This window comes from Trichomonas vaginalis, chromosome IV (genome assembly GCF_026262505.1).
Source record: "Trichomonas vaginalis G3 chromosome IV, whole genome shotgun sequence".
Lineage (NCBI taxonomy): Eukaryota > Parabasalia > Trichomonadida > Trichomonadidae > Trichomonas > Trichomonas vaginalis.
Window position 1 is genome coordinate 19,427,282 of NC_067206.1, and position 26,812 is coordinate 19,454,093.

Consider the following 26,812-nt stretch of genomic DNA (forward strand, 5'->3'; position numbering starts at 1 on the left):
TGATATTGAATAAAAAAATTTATAGTGTAGATATTGATATAGATATAGATGTTAATTTTAATATGATATTTGATAAAATTTTTTTATCAAAACATACTGATAATAGGTTGACATGTAATATGATATTTTGCCTTGTAAATATATTTGGTCGGCAAAATAACCTAATTACTCTTATTTTGAGTTCACTTCCACCATTTCGTCTTATGATATTAATATGTACCCCAAAGCCTTCCATCTTTATTGTACAATTTAAAAATTCAGGAAAAATGTAATAAGATTTTTATAAAAATTAAGCGTTTATTCGTAATTGTGTATTCAATGGTTCGGTATTTCTTTGATTTCGAAGTGTCCATCAATCATAACTCTCCAAAATGGCGTTTCACCCTGTTTCCAATGTGGTGTCTCATTGTAACACTCTTCTGGAGTCATGGGGCGAAAACCCTTTTTGGGAAGGGTTTTATGTGGTACTGAGTTGTAATTTTTCCTGAATTTATCAAGAAATTCTTGAATTTGTTTTGCATTTGAAGACCGGCCGACATTTCTTTCAAGAGACCGCCAGAGCCTTTCAATCTTGCCGTTCTGGCGCGGCATATGGGGGAGAGTGTGGCGGATTTGAATGTTGTTTTGCATGAGCCAATTATAAAATTGGCCCATATTCTCTCCCCCGTTGTCGGACCAGAAACAAAATGGCTTTTGATATAAGCCAATCGTTTCTTCGGCAACTCTTGTTGTAGATTCGGAAGATTTATTTGGCAAAATTTTTAAAGCCAACAAAAACCGAGATTTATTGTCTATTATACCATAAGCAGGTAACCTCTGTGAACCGTATAAAAAATGAACATCTACATGCCATATGGTATCAGGTTTTGTTGCTTCATATGGCGTATAATATTTTTGAGGGGGCCTGTCACTTTTTGGTTCTTTGATCTCCAAAATACTGTAAATTCTTCTGAGTTTATTGTAGGAAACTGAATAAACATTTTGATCCATGTTTAAACGCCAAAACATCTTTTGGATTCCGCACTTATATTCCTGAAATTTTTGGAGAACATATTGCAAATTTTCAGGAGTAATATCATCTGGTGCCGGACCAGGTTTAACGTTTGGGGGTGTTAAATTTGCATTTGTGTATGCTGCTTTAAGTGTGTTTTTCGAAATTGATCTAAATTCACACTTCATTTCATCCTCGTATGGAACTCGCTTACACGCAATTAAATAATTGAGTTCGCGAGATTCAAGTTTTTCGCGTGTTTGAATTAACCACCAAGAAGGAATTGAAATTCGATGTTTAACATTCTTTGAAAAAAGTGCAAGCTATTCGAGAAAGGAGTTTACAAATGCAGGGTAAAGGAACAGTACCTTGCATTTGTAAACTCCTTTCTCGAATTGAAATTCAATGAATCACATTCAAGTGAAAAAGTGCAAGCAATTCCTGATTTGCTCATATAGGTGCAGGGTCCTAGTGATAGACCCTGCAAATATATGAGCAAATCAGGAATTATGTCCGACACATTCGCATCGAAAGGTAAAAGTGCAAGATTTTCCCATTCTGCACATATTGGTGCAGGGTGCCAGTGATAGACCCTGCACCTATGTGTACAGAATGGAAAAACTATCTACTTTGAATATTCTGCATCGGAATCTCTTGGTCAATATACAATTAAATACAATGATCACATCGATATTTGGAGACACAAGATAAGTATCTCCAAATGTCGATGTGATCATATATGATTGTCGATAAAAATTTGAAATCTCAAATAAGATGCAGATTAAAAAATGGATATGTGACCAAAATGAGTTTACAAACACAATATAGAGTATATATATAGATATCTCATGGTATTCAAAATGAAATAAAACAAAATTTTTGAAATTCATATCTTATATAAAACACATTATTCCTCAATACTATATGAGTAAATATGGCTTGATTAGTATAGATATATGCACATATATTTGGCCCCCAATATAAATTCTATGTTTTCGGGAAAGCAAAAGGTCCAATCGGTGTATGATAAATTTCACCTCACATGGCACCGCCCCCTGAAATTCTGATGGTTTGCGGCAATAATTACATCGATATATTTCTCCATTAATTCCGCGGTTGTGCTGCATACAGTAACAATAATTTCTACATAGTTCTTTTTTATTCTTTGGATTCTTTTTAAAATATTTTTTCTATAAATCACAAAATATTCATTCGATGGATCCATTTTGCATTCTAATATTCCTGGAAATGGAGGATATTTATTATCGTTAACTTCAATCCAGCCATCAAAATAATGATCATCGCTCATTATGGCAGGGCCATCTCTCAGAAAAACTTCATAAATTTAATAAGAAGGTAAAAATATTCAATAAAAGGGTTATATTTGAATTGCGTCCAAATCATTGTTAATTTACTGAGTGTCCAGACTAACCGTAAGACTCTCACAAAATTCAATTGTGTCTGGAGGTTTGGTCAGACACTTAAGAAAAAACAAATCTACTTCATATTCATAATCTAGAATCAGTATCTAATATAAAATAATTATGCCATAATAAAAAATTAAATTTATATATTTTTTATCGTGAAAATAAACAAAATTAATTTTAAAAAGAAAATTTTCAACAAAAGACACTAAGACGACACAGACAAAATTCTTCCAGACACCTATCGGTTGGAATGAAAACATGCATAAAGCGGAATAATATTAGTCCAAAAATTTTTATACTTTGAAATTTTCAAAGATTGAAAATTTATTGCATTTAGAATAAGGTATTAATATATGCATTATTCGAAGGTTTTTATAATCGTCCCTCAAAAATCTCCTCAGAAAAATTTCTAAACCAAAATTTTATTTTGAAGATTTTGCATAATCATGCAAAATATAGTATTATTTTTTTTCTAGCTCTGAAAAAATTGATATATTTACAGTTCTCAGTTCATATCCTTTGCGTCGGTTCCCCTCAATCGTTTCAATTTTTCTGTATCGGACGCGAAGGATATTCTTATATACGAAAAAAAGAGATCTGACATTGTGTCAGATCTCAGTAAAAGTGACATTTACATGTCAAAAAATAGAATGAGTTTAAGTAATTAAAATTGAGGGTGAGAGTAGTATTGTATGAAATAATATCTCTCACCCTCCAATTCATCCAAAGGCTAATATTTTCTACATTTCCATAACATTCATTTCAACGGAAACTCATTCAAAATTCTATATATTTAATTTTTCAATCTTATTCAATTTCATATTCAAAATTAATTTGAATTAGATTCAAAACATTTATACCTTATTAATAACATAATATCATTTGTTATCAATATACCAATTCGGCTGTTCTAATTTTGGATTCCCATTCATAAATTGATCAATCTATATTGAAACCTATTCAAATTATTTTCTTATTGATAACATTTTATTTTTATTTGTCTTCAACTATTCATTTATTTTATCATTATTTTTTGATTTTTTTAGTTTCAAATTTTTTATTATCTTTATTGTTTTTTATTTTTCTAATTTTTAAAAATTTCTGCTTAGAATCTTAATCTCATTTTATTTTTCAATAAAAATTCATGTTTACCAATATTCAATCACTTTTCTCGTTCCCCAAATTTTTATTTTATCTTAATCGTTACTAATTTCTAACACATTCTTTTATAAAAATTATTCTGATCGTAATTTTAATTTCGCCATTGTAGTTATTCACTAATTTTTAATTCATTGTTGTTTTCTCATTGTCCAATTTTATTTTCTTCACTTTAAAGATTTTTTTAAAAAATTTACAATTTGAATTCAACTTTTGTGAAAAATATTTTTTCAATAATATCTTTCAAAATTATTTATATTTTCTATATTTTATTCAATTGTTCACAATTTATTATTTATTCAAAATTCATTCTCTTGGATATTTATACCCAAATAGACTTTCACTGGCTAGAGCAATCTCTAACCAGGTTACACCAACATCAAAAGCTATCGTTGCTATTGACTAATGTTCCACTCAGCGATGGTACATCACGTAATTGCATTAACAAGTTAACTTACTACAAAAGCCTTCTGTGCTTTCGTCTTATTACTATCGAAGAGTTTTACAAGCACTCGTCCAGAGAATTTACAAGTTTATACATATTCCATAATGGAAAATTCTACAATTGCATTGAAGTCTTACCAACAAAAGATGAGATCTTGTTGAATCGATACTTGGAAGAACAAGAAATTACACAGAGTAATGGTTCTACTCCTCTTAATAGCGCACAACAACAGCTCAGACCCAGCAATGGTACATCTCCTCTTAGTAGTGCACAACAACAGCTCAGACCCAGCAATGGTACATCTTCTCTTAGTAGTGCACAACAGTTAAATCCTCAAGCCACTCCTTCAAACCAATCATCTGGTACATACAATCAAATTGCTCCTAATCCCATCAGTTCCGATCAATCAAGTCAACGTGCCAATCCTCCTAATCCTCAATCTCGTCCGCACGACCAGTTTGTTGATATTCCACTTTCCTGTGGTAGACCCAAACAACCAGTTCCTGATGATCTCATGCAGGCCATTCTCAATTTATTCGAACAACATGGGCGACATGGTATCATCCCCACTTACCTTAGGCTTAATAAAGATATAGCATTCGCCCATGACATGAACAAGATTTTGTTCGAATGAAAGATGGCCTGCTTCCAGTTATGAGCTCAACACAGGACTGGTTTCAGAATGTGCGACGTGACAAGCCTCTCAATCTTATCTCTAAAGAAATCCCCGCTGACATTAATCAAGATGATAACCCTACTCCATATGCTATAAATTTACAAAATATCAAATATCTTCCTCTCCCTCTACCTCAGGCTCCATCAAGGCATATGGTCGAAAAGGCTTTTATCATTCTTGGATTAACACGTCCACGGGGACCCAAGAGACCTAAAGGGAGGACAAGATACGAGGCTTTACTTCCAAATCAAATCTGGCACGTTGACATTCACTTTCTCAATAAACGCAGAAGTGAATTATTGTATGGAGTAATAGATGATTGTACCAGAATGGTTTTGGAGTGGCAGCATCTCTCCTCCAAACATGCAAATCAGACCGTTAAGGTAATTGAGCGGGCCATAAAACGTTTTGGTCCCCCTCATACCATATGGTCTGATAATGGAGGAGAGAATAGAGGTGAATTCCTACAAGCGATGAGATGCAAAGGAATTTGAAATGTCTATATTGTGCCACATTGCCCTTACCAAAACGGTAAGATTGAGCGATTGTGGCCCAATATAGAAAACCGCAATCTAACATGGAGTAAAATTCAGAGTTGGGTCAATTCCTATAACTCCAAGCCCCATGCCGCACTACCGACACGTCTTCTCAATGGAAGGAAAATCAATTATAGTCCAAATGAATTATGGATGAAGGGGCCCATTTGGAGACCAGGAATTCCTGTCAAATGGGTCGTTGATGGAGTTACCCAAGACTTTCTCCCAGGATCAGTACAGGCTAGAGAAATACCAGAACTCCAAGATGAGGAAGAAGAAATCGATAATAAAGATGGTAAAAAAGAGAAGGAGGGACAAAGTGAAGAATATGAAGGTGGATATGAAGAAGAATATGAAATAAATTATGAAGAAGATAATGATGAATAAAATGCCACTTTTTATATTTTTGACACGTAAAGTTGTCACTTTTCTGTCAAACTATTTTTATCGTTTTCGTATATAACAATATGAATTCAAGTTTAAGTGCACCATTAAAATTCACAAAAGTGTAATATAAGATTCTTGAGATTTCAGAAAATTTACATTGTAGATACTATATCTATGAATCTCATCAATTAATTTTGATTTGAGATCACTAATTACTCGGTCACGAAGCGTTGCTACGTAAACTATTCAATTTTTAAGAGAGATTGCTTATTTTTGAGAAGTTTACATTCTTTTTGTGGGGACTGGTGTCACAAAAAGTGTCAATGAAGAAAGAATGATTTCATTAGTATATATCGGATCCGATAATTTTACAAAGCTCATTTTCAGATTATATCGGCGCGCAGTGTAACGGCAAGAAGAAAAATTGATGTATATATATAGGTACGGGAAAAAGGTGTATTTGCCCCCACACACATACACAAAAAAATAGGAGGAGGAAAAGTTTTTGGGGACTTTGATTATACCAAAAATATTAATGGGTCATTGAAAATGGTACTTCTTTTGAGGAACAATTTGTAATTGTAATCCTGTTGAATCTCAACGATCTTGTCTGTTTGATGTACGAGTGCTTCTTATAGGATTTCGACTTTGGCAAATTTGCGGACTTGTAATTCTATTGGCACTGGTGGTGGTGGGTTCTCTGGGCCGTCCTCTTCACGGGTAAAGACACTGGAGTCATCTGATACAAGGTGAATGCACTTCAATTTCTTGGCGGATTGCTTGGGAGACATTATCCAAAAATGACACTTTTGACGATATAAAAAATATATTTCTACCCGACGAAATGGATTTGTGCTTTTCGGATATTGAGAGGATATTTTATCTCCATCATTTTGAGTAGTTTAGTTTGGAGAACAAATTGAGACAATTATTTTTACGACGCACAATTGATAAGAATTTTTGACGTCGTTTATTATTTTCTGAGAATATTTTTACGACGGTCACTATGAATGAAATATATTTTACATCACGAAAAGCGCAAATCTGTTTTGCGTGTCAAAGAGGGTCGTGTCACTTTATGGTTTACATGTCAAATTGTTTCGCATTACCCCAAGTTTGAAGACTTTAGCAAAGCAATTGAAGGCTACAAATCAAAAATCTATAATCAGTGCCATGTAGCCTTAAATTGCTTATCTAAAGCTGAGAAATCTTGTCCGTTTAGTTTCGCATTCGGACAAAATTTTTGGGCGCCATAGGAAGAATTAAACGTATAAATTTCGAATGTGTTTATTAATATTTATATTTTATTTATTATATTTATACCAATTTCTTTTTTTTAATATTTTGACACTTTAAAATGTAAACTGACAAATCCCTTAACCTTTTATAAAAGACTAATGCTATGAATACAGAAGGTAAGCTGGCTTCGACACTTGCTTGAAAACTGATGATAACTTCTTGTTAACAAATATTACTATCGTTATGGGACAAATCAATTTGCTTATAACTGCAATTATTAACAATAGTGATAGTGACAATTCTGCCATAATGAATAACGGGCCACCTTTATTTGGGGAAATGAGGGAAACCGAGCACTTTTCTCTGTAAATATTAGATTTTTTATTAATCTATCTTATTTATCAAATATAAGACAAAATGCAACAATAAATACAGTTTCTCCTCAAACACAAATCAAAGAAAAATGCAACAATAAGTGTAGTCACTCCTCAAAATTTAACTCAAAGACAAAATGCAACAATAAATTCGGATATTCCGCGTCACATCCCTCAACATCAATCTTCACTACCTAATGAAATTGCTTCTTATTCTTCACAAATTTCTAACCATTTCACAGAAAATCTTCCTATAACAGATTTACAAAATACACATCTAGTGCCAAATTTTGCTTATGATTACCAAAATAATTTTTGAACGCATAAACAATCTATTATCGTTAATAAAGCTTGCGTTGAACTTATTCCTAATTATCAATCTTTTGATGATAAAGATAAAGAGTTTCACCGAAAAAGAATCAAAAATATTCATAGGACTTATCATACATTTTCAATTTCCCGCACGTATTAAATATTCATTAATCATAAATACAAATGGTCATCCTTTGAGATTTCAACGTTACATTGCTCATAATAATTATTTAGAAATCATTTATTATTGCGGAAATTAACCTGGATGCAACTTTTGTATGCATAATTGTTAGTATTATTTCATCAGGATACATATGATAATGACTCAAAAGAGAAAATATTATTGAAGATATAATCAAATTAAAAAAATTAGAATTCAAAGAGGAATAATATATAGAAGAATGCTTTATTATAGAATCATTTGATTAAATATTGCTGTATACTTTTATAAAATTCATCATATAAAATGTCAAATTCTTCATTCCCATCATATTCATCAAAATTATTAAATAAAGTGTGATCTAACAGAAGTGATTATTTCCAATCAAGAAAGTAATCACATGATAAGATACTACTATCAAAGGAGTATCTATTTGTATATACTCACGTGGTAATCCATCAAGAATTTACTGAGATATTAGAAGGGACTCCAATCGGGGGAATTAAAATTCCCACCGATTGGAGGCTTTCCCACGAAATGTCTGATTAGATCAGATATTTTGTTGAAACCTTGCTTGGCTGTATTTTTAAGCATGTTTCTAATATACGAAAATTCGGATTTGACAACGTAAAGTGTCAAATTATTAATTTACAAAAAGTTTTTAATGATACAAAGTTTGGCCACTTTATAGAAAGAATTGCAGGGTAAGAGGTACATAGTATGAATATGTACCTCTTATCCTGCAATTCCTTTTTAAAATGGGAGAAACTTTGTCCGAATGTTAAACTATTCGGACAAAGTTTCTCCAATTTGTAGTGGAGATGGAAGGCTTTGAGGTATATTATATTAATATATACACCAAAGCCTTCCATCTCCACTTGAAAGTTCCAAAACTTTGGGTTAATTGTAAGATATTAACCCAAAGTTTTGGAACTTTCTGATAGGAATTGCAGGGTAAGAGGTACATACTATGAATATGTACCTCTGACCCTACAATTTCTTATTTAAATGTATAACGAATTTCAATATTCCATCGAGTTCCTATTCTTTATTTTATTAATATATTTATCTCACAAATCATATTTACTAATCAAATTTATTATTTTTAACGAAATCTATTACTATGATCGCATGTCATCGTTTTCATTTATTTCGGATGCTAGAAATTTTAATTCCAATTATTCAGATATTATGAATATATTTTAATTATTATAATATTTTTTAATATTAAATTTCGCTCGGAACTATAATTTTTTCTCTCTAATTTTTACACAAAATTACCATTTTCATATGCATTCTTTACTGGATTCATTAAAATTATGAGTTAACGTCATAAGAGGTTGGAATTTTATATCACCCATTCATATTATTATGTTATCAACCATATTTCATCAAAATTTCATAATTTATTTTTATTTTTTCCTCTAAAAACTTATCTAAATTTCAATACTCATTCTTTCAATTCTTTTCAATAGATTTTCACAATTATAATAGAAGTTTAATTCAAATATGATTTTAAATTTTAATTAATATTCTTAATTGTTATATAATATAATTCAATATTTTAAATTATTTTTTGGGCTAGCTTTTGAATAGTATTCTTTTGCATTCTGTTATGGAACTCTATACCAAAATAGATACCCATTGGCTAACCGCCAATTTATGCATACCATACAATCCAGCAGCGCTGGTAAACGTACCACTACTCAATATTATGGATCAGACTAAAGATTGATCCAATCACTTACTATAAAGCTTTATACAGAACAGTTCAAGAAACTTTGTCCTAAATATAGACAGAACAGTTCAAGAAATTTGTCCTATTTTCGCGATAATATCACTAGAATTATTATCCTACGATAGCACAAAAAATCATAATAGGGTGACTAGACACTAGTGTCCTTGAGATATCAAAATTTGAAAATCTGAACATCCATAGTCCTAAGTATACTACTTTTCGAAGCGAAACGATGTGAGGTGAAATTCACCACCCGACACTTCGTATTTTTCAGATATATCGATCAATATTGAGTTTTATTTGTATGGAAAATGCATCTCTTTGGTGGAAATGAATAGACAGCCTTTTAAAATGTATTCACGTACAATATTTCCCTAATAAAAAATTGTGTGTTGCAATCTTCACAATTTAATTCGAAAATTAGTTTTTTGATTTTGATTATACAGGGTTTTCAGTATGTGGAATCCGAGCGAAGCGAATGCACGCCAGAATCTTACGGCTGAAATCATCAATAATACCGTAAATGTATTGATGCTGAGCGCTCCTAAAATAGTGCACGTCGGCATGCCAGATTAAATTGGGGATAATGCCCAATATCTAAGAGCAGTTTCTGGGCCGACGTGCGCTACAAGAGTTCTAGTATAATTATTTAATCGAAAATATTTTTGAACTTCGCGATATGAGATATCATTTCCTTGCAGCCGTAAGCGTTGATATTGTTTTGCCTGGCCACAAGGAAAAGCCCAGTGATCAGATATAACCATAAGTGACTTATTTTGGTCATAGGGGATTTCCCGACGTCCACGCTTAGATTTTGGTATAGGTAAACCTTGTCTCGTAAATTGATCTTTAAGATAGGTTTTCGAAACATCTTGATATGTTATTATATTGCTTGCAAGTTCCGGTCTAATGGGAACATGAGTGCAAGCTTCTTCCCATTTCATTCTGCCTGTTTCAAGTAAATTTGATATTGCAATCAAATAAACTTTGTCAACATACCCTTTGTAAGGTTGCATTGATTAAAATTATGTGAGTATGGGGTTTTAACGTACTAGATTTGAAAATTTAAACATAATAAACGTAAATTGACGTTAAGAGATAAACGTATTATTAAAAAATATAAAAAATTAAATAAATTAAGTAAAAGGATAAATGAATATGTATATCAATCAATCAAACATTAACTGCTTTTTGTCAATAATAGTATATAGGCTATTATTTTTAAAAATAAATATAAATGGTATAAGAGCTTCAAAACTTTGTATATAATATCTCTAAACTAAATATTAAATTTCTGCGCATTCACTTTTTAGCAGCACTATAACGTATTCGGTACTTTTTTATAAAATTTGATTTTTTTGGAGAAGAGCTACAAAACTTTGTATATAATATCTTTAAACTAAATATTAAATTTCTGTGCATTCGCTTTTAGCAGCTCTGTGATTTATTCGGTACTTTTTAAAACTAGATCACCATTAAAACAATTGAGAAGCTCAAACAAAAATTTCAATGAATGTATACAATTTACATTCATAGTTGAGATGAGTTAATTCGTTTATATATAATATATTATTACATATTATACGTGAAAATATTGTATTGTTATTTATTGTGAGATTTCAATTTTGTGAAGATGCTTTCAAATAATAAATATTATTATTATATATAGTATCTTTAATATAATCATTATTAATATCATTTAAATTGAATATGATGACTTTTTGTGATTATTCAATCATTCAAATCTTAAATTAATATATTAGATATAACATAATATATACATTAAGAATATTTAGTAATTAATGTTCAATTCAAAAATAATTGTAAAACATTCAATCTTCTCAAAACTGCTAAAATTAAAATAGAGTATTAATACATGTTACTAAATATAAATAACATGAAATCATTATTCTCGTTCAATTATTTCTGAAAAAAACCGAAAAAATCTATTTTTGTTATATAACACTATATGCCTCCATTTATGATTGTATATTGTTGGTATAGAAGTGAATAAAAATATATGTTATCATATGTGCTATAAAAATTCGTTTTAATGAATAAAAATTATGTGTTTATTCGAGAAATTTTAGTTAGAGAAGAGCTTATCGACGTCATCATTTTGTTTGATCCAATTTCTTGAGATCCTTTTCAATTCTTTTAGCCGATCCGTTGCTTTCATTGAGCAACAATTGTGGCATCTCATAATGTTCAATAGACTTGTAAAAATGTATCTCAAGAGAGATTCTTCAATTGTTAAATTTTTCTGGTCCCATTCAATCGCATTTGTTAATGAAAGTCAATCAAAAAGATCACTTAAGCTTAAGCGTTTTTTCTCAACAGTCTTATCTTGATCCAATCTAGAAGAGTCGAAAAACTTTCTGGAATATAGAATTTCATCTTGTATTTAGACTGAATTCTTCCCTCGACAATGCTTTTAGTTCTTGGTTTCTTTCTTATTGTCTTCTTAATTTATCCAATTTTTAAAATGGCGCAAGCATTAATGCCTCCTCCATGTAATGTAGGTCAATACCTAGAAAAAATAAGTTTTCTCAGATATGGAATTAAGTTCGAAATGAAGGGAAATATCAAATTAAAATTTTCCGAATCAATGAAAAGCAAAAACGGAAAGTATCTTTATTTTAAATGCCCAATGGATGACTGTACTGTTCATTTAAATTTTATCAGAAAAGGTGACATTTATCAGTTCATGAGCGGTTGTTTTACGCATATACATACAACTTCAAAAGAATTGAAAAAATTGAGTTCACATTTTTACGTTTATTTTTATCAGAATATATTGAAAACGGTGGCGAAAAATCTACGGGACTCAGTAATGCTTATGAAAATCTAAAAATACATTAGTACATAATTTCAAATTTTTGGCAATGTATCAGGATACATTTTTCAAATTTTTTGACAGACACACAAAAAAATCAATTGATTTTATTGCACCAAACTAAATGAATTAATTTCACCAACCATTATTAGAGAACAACAAATTGAAAACACATTCAAAAGATTAATTCGAAATTGAATATGATGTAGCGGATGTTTCAAACTGTAAATTACACTTTATTTTTGGTTCATATGACATTAATGATGAAGAAAAAATGTCAGCCATTCAATTTTAGCATCGATTCAACTTTCAAATTAATAATTCACAAATATGCTTATTACATTTTATCAACCAGATTTGCAAAGACGCATACAATACCAATATTTCTAAATTGTGCTTACAAATTTTTTTTGAATAGGCACACCATTCACCAAAATATTTCATTACGGATTGTGCTCTCAATATTTTCAATGCCATCTCAGAATTATTTAATGACAATCCAGAAATTCAAATTTTTTGATGTTTGTTACATGTTATGTGTGCTCTTCGTGGAAACAAAGACAAATTTCTTGGAGATGAAAAATTGTATGAAAAAATTACAAGAAAAATGAATTATTTGAATTACTCGAGATAATTTGATCAAGTAACATCCAATTCAATTATTGATTATATCAAACAAAAAATTTCAAATAATTCAGAGCTTGTCGATTATTTTTCAAATCAATGGTTCAAACATGAAAAACAATGGGTCTTTTGTAATAAGCCAGCTGAAGTTTTAACAAATAATGTTTTAGAGAGCCTATTTATAAAAGTTAAATATTATGATTTTGGAGGCCATTTGCATATGAAATTTGATTATTTCATATTTTTATTAGTTACAAAAATAAATAGCACATACGTTATTACATTGACTAATGATTTAATTTCGAAAAGCAATGTAAATTTGCCAATTATAATTAATAATACAATTTTGCCAGAGATTACACCAGATCTTCAAGTTAGATATCAAGCAAAAATGAAATTGAAAGCATTGAATAATTTGTTAATGAGCGGAAAAATTAATGTAAAACATTTTATTAACTATATAAAAAATTCCAGACAAGCTCAAACAAATCGACAGTGTGGAGTAAGAAATGTGCAACGTGGTAACAAATAGCAAGGCCTTACCCAAAATAAAAGTGGAAATTTTCAAAAAGATTTCAGATTTCATTAATTACAACGACCCAAAAACAATTTTCACTACCTAGAAAGATTTCATGTTGGAAATTAAATCTGAGTACAAATTAGAATGGTTATAATATTATGAATTAACAATTATTTTTATTAAATTACAATTTTTATAAGAAACAAAAGGCTGTGAGGCACTGATTATATGTCGGTGCTTCACAGCCTTTAGTTTTTACTATAAAGCTGGGAAACCTTGTCTTAATAACTGAGCATATAGGCAAAGCTTCCCAGCTTTCTAGTAAAATGCGAAGGATAACAGCAACTGAAAAAAGGTGCTTATCCTGTTGTTCAAAGTGGCAGCTATCCTTCGTTTTCGTCTCTAAGTTTGGTCTGATTGGAAAATGATAGCCAAACTTAGCGACGAAACAAGGTTCTGGACGGCCTTGTTATAAGAGAACTTTCGACTGAATAACTATGTTTATCAGCCGAAAGTTCTCCTGAAAGTAAAGGGCAACCAAGGCGGCAGACCGCAGCGGCCTATTATGCTGTCTGATTTCGCCGTTGTCCTTCGCTTTCATTGCTAAATTTGGTCTTTCACAATTAGACCAAATTTAGCAACTTTAAGCCTCATCCAAATGAAGCGATTCAACTTGGAACGAGAGTAGCATCCATACTCCCTGTAAACCGTTGTGCGCGTTCCCTGTTCCTCATCGATTTGCTCCATTTGGATTTATGGCACTTTTAAGTTAATTAATAAACGAATTAAAAAATCGCTGTCACTTTTTTAAAATATCTGGATATCCTTGATTTTTCAAGTTTTGGGCCTTTTATAGTGTCTATAACAGCTAACATCAGTTGAAATTTATTAATTTATTTGTTTGAGACGATTCATTAATTTAAGGTTTTCCGTCACTTTTCATGAGTCATTTCTGTGCGAAACATTTTTTTGAAAGAAAAAGGAATAGAGGCACTATTAATATTATTTGTAATATTTTTTATCAACCCTTGCTGTAAAGAATAAAAAAATTATTTGTAATTAAAAAAATTATTAATTATTCCATATGTGCTATTATCTATTCCAAGAAAAGGCACTTATTGTGCATTTTATAATTCTAGTAGATTTACATCTTAATATAGAAATAAGTCCAGTTTATTACAATTTATGTTCATATATCGAGTTAAACTCTGGAGTTTGGCAATGTTGCAAAATGCCTATATGCCAATTCCTAAAATTTTTTATATAAAAAACTCTTTATTCGCATGTACGAACATATGCGAGAAAATCCTAATATTTAAGTCATATTATCAAAAGTTATTAACAAATAATTTGCGCTATTTATTTTTTACAAAAAAATAATTTTCCTGCGAAAATTGTCACTTTTTGGGAAACTATTTCCGAATGTTATCAATGATAAGATATAGTTTAGAATATAAAGATTTCAATCCAAATTAGAAATATCCTGAAGAAGAAAAAGATTCTACGTTCATTTTATCAAAGAAGTATTGGCAATTCAAATTTGATTGTTATAAAACGACTTGAAAGCAAAAAGAGATATAAGTAAAAATGCTACAATTGATGATTAATAATATTACAGAAATTTGATTTTGAAATCTAAAGAAACAAGGAATTTTTTCGAAAAAGTAACATCGAAATAGAAAACAAGGAAGCGGGTATCAAAATTATTCTTAAAATATTATATATAACATCTCTATCCTATTTAAAATAAATTCTCTCATAAAAATATCTAAAAATAACATATTTTAGAAATAAAAAATATCTTAATTTCAAAGATATTATATATTTAATATAACATTAGTTTCAATCAAAATCATATATTTATCATATCATATTTTAAAATTTCAAATAAATCGACAACAAAAAATGATGGTCAACCTCAGATTCTTCATCTACTCTTCAAATATCAAAAACTCTGGTATCAGCATGTACCGGAGATGGGTTTCCACTTTTCTCTCGATAAGCTCTCAGAAGTTCTTCTCGAATGAGAATGGTCATAGAGATTCGTCTCCAAATATAAATCCTTTGGTAGACGAAATATCTTTATTAAAAGACAAGAACTTCATGATTCTCAAAATATTTTTTTGTATTTTTAATAATATTTAATTGTTTATTCGAAATTTTATCTCATACCGAAATGGCTCACCAAAAAGGTGACATTTTTGGCGCCAATAATTTGATTTTTCTGATTCTTTCTATTTAGATATATTTATTTAATATTCATATTCCTTTATATTGCCTCATATTATTTCACATTTTTAATCATATTATACAAATCTTTAATAATTTTTAATGTTTTGAGCTTCAAAATCTTGTTCTAACTATTTTCATTCATATATCCTAGAAAAAATTAAAAAGTTTTTTAGAAATAAAAATGTTTGTATGTAAAGTATTGAAAATATTCTAGATGAGAAGACATTCTCCAGAAGAGATTGATATTGATTGGCTTTGTGAAGCCATCACAAAATCAAATAATGGAGTTAAGTTAACTGATATTTGCGCGAAAGCTAAAATAAATCATGAAGGCAGAGTTATATATAATCATACTATCTTAAAGTATTCCAAGAAATTTCCAAAATTAACCGAAATATAACTGTACAAAATTACTATTTTCAAGATAAAATTCATATGGAAATACTAATTCATAACGTTTTATGTTATATAAAATTTAATTTATAAAAATTTCAAAATAAATCAAATTTAACACAATGAATATAACTGCAATCGAGGTTTTTGACGATTGATTCTTACGAGAAGTTTTCCAAACTTTGAGTTAATGTCTTGACATTAACTCAAAGTTTGGAAGTCTAATAAGGGGAATTGTAGGCTATGAGGTACTGATTATATATCAGTGCCTCATAGCCTGTAATTCCCATTAGAAATCGGAGAAACTTTGTCCGCATAACTTATGATGCGGACAAAGTTTCTCCCATTTCTACTTAGAATGAAAGGGCAAGAGGTATATAGGTACACTATATATCTCTTGCCCTTTCCTTCTTACCTAAAGACTTCCAATCTTATTTTTTTTCCAATTTTTCCCCTAAATTTAAATCTTATATAATATAAATAAAATGCATAATATCAATCACAAAAATTCATGTTTATTTTTTTAATTAAAATTGCCGCACAATTTAAGGTTTTCTGTCACTTTTTTGTTAGCCATTTCGGTACGAAACAAAATTTAAAAATTATTATTTAAAAGTAAAAAGAGATTAATATATTTTTATTATTAAAACGGTCACAACTATTTAATTATAATAGTTTAGTAAGATATTTAAAAATAAAAAAAATGAATTTTGAGAGAATTGAGAAATTTCTCAATTTTGAAAATAGAAAAAAATTAAAAATTGCTCAATGTATAAAAGAAAAGAAGCCTACGAATCAATCCTTTCTTTCCTTGCTCGAATTCTTCAAGCTTTGAGTTAATGTCTTAGATTCATAATGAAAGGGTTGACTTCATTTTTGACACTTTACATTTTACATATATCTCTTTTTAATTTACAATTTCAGAAATTTCAAAATCTTAATTTTCATTAGATTTATAATAATCAGTTTAAATTGCTTAGAATATTCAAAAACTATGTCTTAATATTCAATAGTTTACATTTTTTCATGGATGAAATTTTGGAACTTCTTGAAAATCCAATAGATGCTCCACTTTTTCTTCTTCCTGATGTTCCAGAGGACCAAATTCTGACAACAATTCCTCAAAGATACGATTTATATATAAATAATCCAAAAATATCTCTCGAATATATTGCAAAATAATTACAAATCGGTAAAAAAGATTAAAACTCATTTTTCAAACACTCAAACTCGAAATCAAAAAACGTGGTGGTCAAAGGAAACCACTAAATGACGAAATAATACAAAAAGTTCTGACAACTAAAACAGAATTCGATGTTGGTTATAAAAGAGTTAAAGACTCTTATTTTATCAATGATAAAAACGTCTCATACAACGATATCTTTAAAATATTTCAAAGTCAGTACCTATTTTTATTTCATCGAGAAAAATCAAAAGAAACTCACGATAATGAATACGTTGCCGAATTTGTAAACCAAATTTGGCATACGGATTTAAAATATGTCAATTATCTTTCTTGACCTGTCGTCAATTATGGCGAGCAGGTAATCTCCGATTTTTTTCCTCCAATAATGAATATCTGCATGCCAGATTTCATGGCACTGGCATGCAAGATAATTTCTTGGAATGTAATTTGGTTCTTCATTTTCTGGCGGAAACGGTTTTTCTGTAAATAATGCTTCGTGTATTTTCCTTCCCATTCGATAGGAAGGCGATTTAAAAGGCTTTTCAATGTAACTCGCAGTTTTCATAAATTCAGAGACCGAATTAATTGGTAGAGGAGTTCCAGTAGCCTCTGGAACTTGCTCAACAAATGTTGAACGCTGTTCTTCGTTGAGCCAATTTCCAGAATCGAATTGGACTTCACCATTTTTTCCAATTCTGACCTCATATTTTGGAATTCAATTGGATTTTCGGATATTTTGACTAAGTCTGTTCTCATTTTTTGTATGATTTTGTTTATTCCTGCTTCCGGCATATGGTCTTTTAAATTTGAAAAGGCTTGAGCGACATCCAAATCTACTTCTATAAGAGGTCTACCTCTTTTTGGACATAATTCCAAATGGTGTATTTTGGCAGCCTTTTTAATTGTTTTTACATAAACTGGAATAATTTGTCCATTATGTAGTTGATCTTTGGAAGCATATTCCTCGAGAGTTGATCCGGGATTAATATTTTTAACCGCTTCTTTAAGCCATCGTAGGCTTATTTTTTCAGGAGGAGTCCTATATCTACGTTTTGGTTCCTTTTTATTTTAAAAATGTAAAGTTTTGAAAAATTGAATCACTGTGTTTATTATAAATATTAAATTAATTTATGAGAATTTGTATTATCATCAAAATTATACTTCAGAGATATATTTTTTTGATAAAATAAGTTGAATATTTAAGAATAGTAAAAATTGGCGCCAAATGTCACTTTTGCTTATTCCTATTTTCGGTATGAGATAAAAGCGATAGTAACTTATCCCAATTTGAGGCGAAATTCAATGAATTTAATGGCTTGGAGATCTATTCTTCACGAAAACCCCAGCTAAGTCTCTTGTCATTCATAAGCCAAAAGTGACCGAAAAACAGTCCTCTGTTGATGAGGGAATCCTCATGGTGGCTGAGAGTCCGAAGACCGAGATCAATGAACGTGATCACAAGTAAACAGTTCGACAGATCTTTCAAGATCTTTGATCTTGTTCTCAGGGAACAAGATTTCACCAAGCATCTTCGGTGAACATTTTTGATACCAAACATATCGACTTGATCCAATACATGTTTGTATTGCCAGAGCTTCTTGATCTAAGTATGTATGATCGATCGTTGACCTTTCGCTTGCTTGTCTCTTTCTTCCATTCCCCCTGCCAGTGTATCTGCCCATTGGTCTTCCATTGTACGGTATCTTCCCTTTAACAACAAAATTTATCTTAAACTCTTTCTGTAGCTCCATTAAAAATATGTCACCTTTTTCTCTATGTCAATTTTTTGCATTGTGTCGTCCCCACTGGACATTGACCAGTGGGGACTAAAGAAATTCAATTTATTTCTTTGAAATTCTTATATTTGACAACAATAACATGGAGTAGGGGTAATTTTAGCTAAAAGTGACACACATGTAAAAAGTGACACACCTGTGAAGGGTGTGATTACCGATCGGTAATTTCGACAGTTTAGAATTTAAAATTTTTTATGGAACTGTTGCGAGTTTCATAAAGAATTTAAGGAATATAAGCAAAGATTTGAATCAAAATCTTAGACCTAAGCCGCTCGATTCGCTCGCGGCTTCCGCGAATTACAGATCAGCAAAGATTTGAATCAAAATCTTCGAACTAAGCCGATCGCTTCGCTCGCGGCTTTCTTTATTATTTTAAATTTGCATATTTCCATCAAAAGTTCATAAGGTAAAAAATTTCGTTTATTTTTACTAAGAAAAAAAAGGTTTTTGATAATAAATTTATTTTATTTCGAAAAAGTAGCAATAATCGTAAAAGGGTATTGATAGGCTTGCTAAAGTAACTAATTTTAGCTGTCAAATACTTTTGTATTTTGAAGTAAATTAGTATAAATTTGATATTATTTTAACTCCCTTTGAAAACCTCAATTTTCCATACAGAGGGAACGGGAATAGCATCCAATATTCCCTGAGAATGGTTGCGCATTCTCAGTTCCCTCTATATTTCGAACGAAGCTCTCATCGGTCTTTTTTTTGAATACTAAACGTTTTTTTCCCTGTCACTTTTAGCTAAAATTTGGGTTTGCCCAATAACATGTCAGCATAGTGCACATTTATATATCACAATTAGTGCTTCCAATCACTTAAATTCAAAAAAATCAAGCAAGGAAAAAAATTTGAAGTCAAAATTTCAGGTGTTGATAATTCAAAAGCGACAAACACCTAAAAAGAAAAGAATTCTGTTCCGCTACCAAAAGTTGAAGATAAAATCATTCGTTACTGTAGTATTCAAGATCTGGTTTGTCTTGTTTAGATTAAATTGAATCTCCGAGATATATTTAGAGCAAGATATTTAATCCACACAATTATATGTAATATTCCAGAATACTTCGAAAATCAAATTGTATATTCTAACGTTTTGAGGATGAGTTTTAAAAATTTGTGTGCGAGAATGTATTTTAAAATTTTTCACTTGGAAGGGAAGATTCTCTTGGTTTGCGATTATTAATGGCTTCAATAGAATGAAGAAAAATACAATATATCAGAAATTTTTTTGAAAAATCTCGCAATTTTTAGAAATTTGATAATAGAGGATGATCTATTTGGACAAAAAAGTGCAATGTTTACATGACAGATATCAGTTTATCTGTCAAAATTGATAGAGGAATTTGCGCTGAGAACTATGGTCTGCGAAACATCAGAAATCAATTGATTTACATATTTGGCCATATATTCATTTTATTCCTATGAAAAGTGAATAAGTACTGCTGATTGAAAATTTTGAATACATCTGTGTATGAAACGTCTTCTTCGAGAAAATATGAATTTCTCATTCTCTTGTAACCGATGTCGAAATTTGCCTTGATTAGAGATGTGAAAACTTAAATTTTATAATCCCTGGGATGCCCTTTCTTCGATTTTTTTTAAATTTTTGGGATAAATTTTGACATCTTTTTTAAGGTTTTCGCTGGCGACCCCTGTTCACCAAAAAAATGTCGAGCGACCGGGGGGTCGCCAGCGAGAACCTTAAAAATAAACTTCAGAAAAAAATCTAAAAAGAAAAAAGCGAAAAGGCCCTGGAGTCGAACTGGGGAACTTAAGGCTTATACTATGACTCTTACCACTGAACTATATTATCTGTGGATCGGTGCTTTAAAAATTTTAAATATAAAGATTATCGTAACCAATTAAAATGTAAAATAATAAATATTATTCTTATATAATATTAGATTTTAAATTACAAAATAATAATAACAAAAAAAAATAAAATTCATGACCGGAGATTTTAATTAATGTTTAATGAAAGAGAACGATTCATTATAAATAGATGAATGTTAAGTTGTTGTAAAAACACATTGAAAATGTATTGTAACAAAATTTTACATGCATAATATAGTACAATTAAACAACATTCTAAAAATATTAAATTCACATCATTTACTCGAAGATTTTATATTTTCAATAAAAATTTATATCATACCGAAATGCATCACTAGCAAAAGTGACAATTGGCGCCAAATTTGAATTTAGCATATTATGTGTTTATTTTATCAAATATATGCTTCTTACATTTGACAAATATTTATATTAATATTTATAATACAATAAATAAAACAATGTTGTAAACTTTACAAAAAATGGACCAATACCATTGGTTACGTACTTCATCTAAATTAATAGATGTAGAATGGATTAAATCTGCAGTTCAAGAGATCAACTCGGGAAAATCCATGAGGCAAATTGTTAAAAAAGCGCGATTAACAAATGTAACATTTAAAGAAATATCGCAAACAATGTTTAAAAAGCTCGTAAGACAAAATAATTTACAATTAAATACAAAACCCGGTAGAAAAACAAAGGAAATTGATTTGAATACTTGTCAAGCATTCGCAAATTTAAAAGATATGATGCCAAATGCAGGCATCAACAAAATAATCGAAAAAATGAAAACAGATATTAACAACATTGAAAAGCATCCTCAAGAATTCAAAGAAATGCGACTTGAAATTCAAAAAAACGGAAAAGTTGATTTTCAAAAAGGAAATTGGCTAGATCAAATTAATAGAACAACATTTGTTGATGTTGTTTCAGAAGTTTCTGGTCAGCCAATTGAAATAAATCCGATTTTTGAATCAATTCAAACTGCATCATACATTGAAGAACCTTTTAAAAGCCCATCTTACAGAATGGGTCGAAAAATTCATGAAGCTATTATTGACGATAGCATTGAAATTGAAGAAGAACCATAAAAATATATCCCACGAAATTATATTGCGGATAAATGCCACGAAATATGGCACGCAGACATTCATTATTGGCGCAAACACATTGGGCAATACTTATTCGTTATCATAGACGATAAATCTCGAAAAATTGTCGATTATAATTTATTTTTACAAAAAACAGCCGAAAATACAACAAATGTATTAAAGCATGCACTCAGTACGTTACCAGGTCCACCTTTTGCAATGTGGACAGATAATGGAACTGATAATAAAGGTATGTTCCATAATTTACTTTTAGAAAAAGGGATTGAACACATATTTATTCAGCCAGGCAATCCCCAGGCCAATGGGAAAATTGAAAGATGGTGGCCTTACGTCGAACGGAATTGTAAGACAATATCAGATTTACCAAGAGTAATTAAAATGTACAACAATTTCCCTCATTCATCGTTACCGATCAACCCCAATACAAAAGTCCACTTTACACCTAATGAATTCGAACTTAGCGAATTACATAATCATTGGTATGATGCGCCAGATCAAGAACCATATTGGTTTGTTGATGGCCAGAAGACAAGTTTACGAATGAGCATTGAGAATTTCAGAAATAAATAAAGCTCGAAAACATTTTCATTATATTTTCGATTTTATATGTAATATTGGTCGAATAAACAACTCATTATACTAATTTTACGATTTTTACAATCAAACATATGAGATTAGGCAAAAAGCTCAAGATAACGAATCAAAATATATCAAGATTAAAGCGCGGCCTCCAAATTGTTTACACAAATATAACTCATTTCTCATATCAAAATGTCTCCAGCTACTCCGAGTCTCCGATTATACGTAGATAGCTCAGAATTTTGTTTTACATCTTATGTTATCCAAACAAAGTTTCAGAATTGTTTACACAAATATAACTCATTTCTCATATCAAAATGTCTCCAGCTACTCCGAGTCTCCGATTATACGTAGATAGCTCAGAATTTTGTTTTACATCTTATGTTATCCAAACAAAGTTTGGGAAATTTTAGTTCCAAAACAAATATTTTTTAATAACAATACTTATCTTAACAGCCAAATGGCTACATTTGATTTATTGCAAATTATATTTTACAAAAATTTGTAATGGATAAAAAAATCCTGATACTTCGTGTCAGGATTTTTTTTTGTAAAGTTTCAAATATTTCGAACTAGATATAAGGAATGTAATGGTAAGAGGTATATATTATAAATATATGCCTTACCCTTACATTCCTTCTCTGACAGCGGGAAACTTTGTCGGAATGTTAAACAATTCAAACAAAGTTTCCCGCAGTTTGCGAAGGAATTAAGGATGGGCACTCATAGGCTCCTGACAGCATAAAAATGTTATTATCTCACAATATAAAAGGAATCATATGAATCTACAACTATATCTATATTGTTGGAAGACTTCTTAATGTATCATGCATATAAGTTATATCAATAACTCCATTATGGTATATGATTGTAATCATATTTTCGTTTCATGTTCAAAAACATTAAAATCATACTAACTATATGAGTATTATATTTAGGAAGCTGATATATAGATATGATAAAATGCTAGGTTTTGTGATTAAGAATATATACTTATCTTTTAGAAAATAATACTTTTATAAAAAATTATATCTTATATAATCTAAAAATTTTGGACAATTAAACAACATTAATTAAAAATAGAAGGTGAAAGTGTTTATTCAAAGAAGGTGCAAGGTTATGATGTTTTGAGGGTGAAATAAATTTAATAATTATTTATGTGATTTAAGAGTAATACGATCATCGGTAGCGAGGGGGCACAAACTTGCCCAGTGAGGTGAAGTGAAAAGTGACAGGTTTACATGTCAGAAATGTAAAGTGTCAGATTTGAAACAAAGAATGGATTAATTTATTATTATATGATAGAGAGATTTGGTAAGTTACTATCAAATTTGTAAGTAAGGGAAAAAAGTCAGAAAGAAAAAATTTTAAAAAATAAAAAGCCACTCGCTTCGCTCGCGGTTGACAAAAAGAACAAATTCGAAAAATAATTGTATGAAATTACGAAACTAAGCCACTCGCTTCGCTCGCGGCTTAAGAAAAGAACAGATTCGAAAAAAGATTGTATGAAATTACGAAACTAAGCCGCTCGCTTCGCTCGCGGCTTAAGTAAACATCATATTTCAGATTATAGATACTAAATTTTTTTTATTTTATTACATTTTTTTAAAGCTTCTTAACTTAAATCATGGAATGTCTCAAAGACAAAAGTAGCATACAGCATGTAAAGCTAAAGAAAGATAATCATAATTAATACCTTAATTTTTAATATTACGCATTTTTAGGTGCAAAATTTAAAAACATTCTAATACAATAGAGCAGTTTCCAAAAGTAGCATACAGCATGTAAAGCTAAAGAAAGATAATCATAATTAATACCTTTAAAGTTTAAAATCTTGATTTTTTTTAAAATCAAATATTTATAACTTTAATACATACAGCTTAAACCTTATACTTGTTTTCTCTTGTGAGAAAGCAATCTTACAAAGCTAACAATCCTAAAAAATAAAGAATTAAAATTTAATAATTTAATCTAAAATTAAAATCAAAATTAAATAAAATGAGTTCTTTGTAATAATACTTTCAAGGTAGGATATATTTTAGTGGGATCTATTGAGTCATCACTAACAGCATTGAGCAATCTATTGAGCATTGAAATACTCTCGATTTTTCTTTGTCTTTTTACATCAATTTCTGTGTTAGTTGCTTTTTCCATGATCCTAATGACACGGTCATCTGCTGGATTTTGATCAATTTTGAGTTTGATAACGAAAGATGGTATCACTTTTGTATAAATTTCTATAATAACATCATCAATTCTGAGATTTTTTCGATCAGGAAAATAGTCATGTTTGAGTGTTCTAAAATGAGCTTCGGCAATATTGTTAGTTGCGTCGCCTTTACGCCTGTCACGAGCAATCCATCTTGATATGTTGTAACGCCATTGTCTGTTAAAGTATTGAGATGCTGTTGGATCTGTGTCGAGCAACTCCAGAACTTGATCATAGGCAGCATTTGCTTCTTCCTCATGTTCTGCATCTAATTTGAAGACTAATCCTTCATCAAATTATAGAATTGTTCAAATTTTTCTTGAGAAGAAAACTTATTTGATTTGCGAAGAATTGCACGAAGAACATGTACTCCGCACCAAAGTATTTGAGCTTGTGGAATGCTTTCTTCTATTGCTTGAGCTATCTGTGGAGCACAGTCCATGCTAATGTATTCTGGCTCAATTGTTACCCATCTGAGATAGGCGCACACGCAAACTTGAATGTTTTGATAAGTGTCTGGTTGACAAAAGAAATATAAAAAAGGGAAAATGTGAAAATCTTTGATTTTGCCAGTAAATGCATACAATGGAATGTTTGATCGCAACAATTTATAGGTGCTGTCTATATGAAATGTCTTGATACTATGCGCATAAGCTTTGCCTTCAAAAGGCGCGTAATAGAAACACATATTATTGTCTGAGACTTCAAATGCAATGAGATCATCTGGAGATTCTTCTTGTACTGTCTGAACAAAGATTTGCAATGACACAACATCGTCAGGAGAATATCTAGTTTGAAGAGCATGTATTCTCTCTGCAAATCGTTTGATTGCACGTGGTTTTTGAGCGTACATCTCTGGAATGGACGGACCTGTAAGAGGAATTTCAAGATCTTTGAATGCATTTAGCTGTGCTATCGCTCTTTGATTGTCATCTGTTTGGAAGTAATGTTCTAAATATTTGCGATAAAAGACAGACGAATATTGACTTTTGTCATTTGGGGCGGAATGATCATGTTCTTCAACTATTTTGATTAGTTTGTATTTATTTTGATCCAAGATTGCAACATTAAAATGTGCAGGACATTTTGGATATTTGCAGTGGAATGAAATCTGAGATCTTTCTTTCCTGACACGTTCACCATATCCATACTGTGCTTGTATTTCTTGTTTAACTCCAAATTTACAAAGATCCATAACAGTAAAGATAGTTTCTTTTTCTAATTCCATTTGAAATTGAAATGAAAATTAAAATTTCAGAAATTTGAATAGATTTGGTCTGTAATTAAATGAGAATAGCAGTTTGTTCGTCATTGTTTGAGGCAAGAGTATTATAGGAATATTATATGATGGATTTGAGGAGTATATAAGAATTTCCGAAAAAGTGACACCCAAAAAGTGACACTTTCAATAGGAAGTAACACTTAAAAAGTGACAATTTAAAATTCACAATAAATAAAAATAATAAATTTTTTAGTCTATTAAATTATTCTTTTCTTTGAAATCCTCTAAAAATTCTTCGAAATGTTCTAAAATATAATCTGGAGAATTATAACAAAATTCATTAATTTCTAACATATACGTATCTAACAATTCATTTGGAATTTCAAACGATCTTAAATATGTAATTGAATTTTGTATCTTCTCATTTATTTGAGAAAGTTTTTCTTCAGCATTTTCCAATAAAAATCTTAATGGATTCAAATTGGCTTCTTGATTCTGAACAAAATTTAATACTTGGTATAAACGTGATTGAACTTCTCTTTTCAATTTTGTTTTATAATCTGTCAATCGAGGCTCGCGAATTCTAATTGAAGGAATAAAACCTGTTTGAAGTAAATCGTTTTTAATACGATAAAAGTAATTGGGTGCAACTTCTTCTAAAAGATTTTTGACAAAAACATCAATTCTTTGATTTTTAACGCAGCCAAAATCGTGATATTTTATCTTTTTAAATAAAGATTCAGAAACGTTATTCACAACGGTTAATTCATTTGGTCTGGCAGCGGCTATCCACATCATAGCCAACAATTCCTTATACAAAATTC

The 26,812-nt window shown here is 30.2% G+C and overlaps 8 protein-coding genes across 8 annotated transcripts, besides 12 other annotated features; 3 read left to right on the forward strand and 5 right to left on the reverse strand.

Moving 5' to 3' along the window:
• Positions 1–5: part of a mobile genetic element that runs on past the window's edge.
• Positions 1–5: part of a terminal%2Cinverted (terminal inverted repeat of ISTv2 transposon ID:TVAGG3_0128460) that runs on past the window's edge.
• Positions 6–202: 197 nt separating this feature from the next.
• Positions 203–237: a mobile genetic element.
• Positions 238–4,175: 3,938 nt separating this feature from the next.
• Positions 4,176–4,655, forward strand: TVAGG3_0128480 (uncharacterized protein; the record flags this gene model as incomplete). The annotated part of the gene is made up of 1 exon (XM_051223844.1): positions 4,176–4,655. One exon carries the CDS (start codon positions 4,176–4,178, stop codon positions 4,653–4,655), a length of 480 nt encoding a protein of 159 aa, XP_051108830.1.
• Positions 4,656–5,386: 731 nt separating this feature from the next.
• Positions 5,387–5,620, forward strand: TVAGG3_0128490 (uncharacterized protein; the record flags this gene model as incomplete). Its single annotated transcript, XM_051223845.1, has 1 exon — positions 5,387–5,620. One exon carries the CDS (start codon positions 5,387–5,389, stop codon positions 5,618–5,620), a length of 234 nt encoding a protein of 77 aa, XP_051108831.1.
• A 16-nt stretch (positions 5,621–5,636) lies between these two features.
• Positions 5,637–5,698: a mobile genetic element.
• Positions 5,699–6,252: 554 nt separating this feature from the next.
• Positions 6,253–6,411, reverse strand: TVAGG3_0128510 (uncharacterized protein; the record flags this gene model as incomplete). The annotated part of the gene is made up of 1 exon (XM_001330063.1): positions 6,253–6,411. The coding sequence occupies one exon, from the start codon at positions 6,409–6,411 to the stop codon at positions 6,253–6,255; it is 159 nt and encodes a 52-aa protein (XP_001330098.1).
• An 849-nt stretch (positions 6,412–7,260) lies between these two features.
• Positions 7,261–7,829: a mobile genetic element.
• A 546-nt stretch (positions 7,830–8,375) lies between these two features.
• Positions 8,376–8,713: a mobile genetic element.
• A 1,302-nt stretch (positions 8,714–10,015) lies between these two features.
• On the reverse strand, positions 10,016–10,459 carry TVAGG3_0128540 (uncharacterized protein; the record flags this gene model as incomplete). Its single annotated transcript, XM_051223846.1, has 1 exon — positions 10,016–10,459. One exon carries the CDS (start codon positions 10,457–10,459, stop codon positions 10,016–10,018), a length of 444 nt encoding a protein of 147 aa, XP_051108832.1.
• A 5,793-nt stretch (positions 10,460–16,252) lies between these two features.
• Positions 16,253–16,459: a mobile genetic element.
• A 2,217-nt stretch (positions 16,460–18,676) lies between these two features.
• TVAGG3_0128560 (uncharacterized protein) lies at positions 18,677–18,916 on the reverse strand (the record flags this gene model as incomplete). Its single annotated transcript, XM_051223847.1, has 1 exon — positions 18,677–18,916. One exon carries the CDS (start codon positions 18,914–18,916, stop codon positions 18,677–18,679), a length of 240 nt encoding a protein of 79 aa, XP_051108833.1.
• Positions 18,917–19,115: 199 nt separating this feature from the next.
• Positions 19,116–19,145: a terminal%2Cinverted (terminal inverted repeat of MuDR-3_TvMULE3 transposon ID:TVAGG3_0128570).
• Positions 19,116–19,795: a mobile genetic element.
• Positions 19,766–19,795: a terminal%2Cinverted (terminal inverted repeat of MuDR-3_TvMULE3 transposon ID:TVAGG3_0128570).
• A 1,550-nt stretch (positions 19,796–21,345) lies between these two features.
• TVAGG3_0128580 (uncharacterized protein) lies at positions 21,346–21,957 on the forward strand (the record flags this gene model as incomplete). The annotated part of the gene is made up of 1 exon (XM_001330062.1): positions 21,346–21,957. One exon carries the CDS (start codon positions 21,346–21,348, stop codon positions 21,955–21,957), a length of 612 nt encoding a protein of 203 aa, XP_001330097.1.
• A 1,182-nt stretch (positions 21,958–23,139) lies between these two features.
• Positions 23,140–23,277: a mobile genetic element.
• Positions 23,278–23,749: 472 nt separating this feature from the next.
• Positions 23,750–26,812: part of a mobile genetic element that runs on past the window's edge.
• Positions 24,795–25,034, reverse strand: TVAGG3_0128610 (uncharacterized protein; the record flags this gene model as incomplete). The annotated part of the gene is made up of 1 exon (XM_001330061.2): positions 24,795–25,034. The coding sequence occupies one exon, from the start codon at positions 25,032–25,034 to the stop codon at positions 24,795–24,797; it is 240 nt and encodes a 79-aa protein (XP_001330096.2).
• On the reverse strand, positions 25,075–25,619 carry TVAGG3_0128620 (MULE transposase domain-containing protein; the record flags this gene model as incomplete). Its single annotated transcript, XM_001330060.2, has 1 exon — positions 25,075–25,619. A coding segment is annotated over one exon (545 nt), but the record flags the coding sequence as incomplete, so codon positions are not given.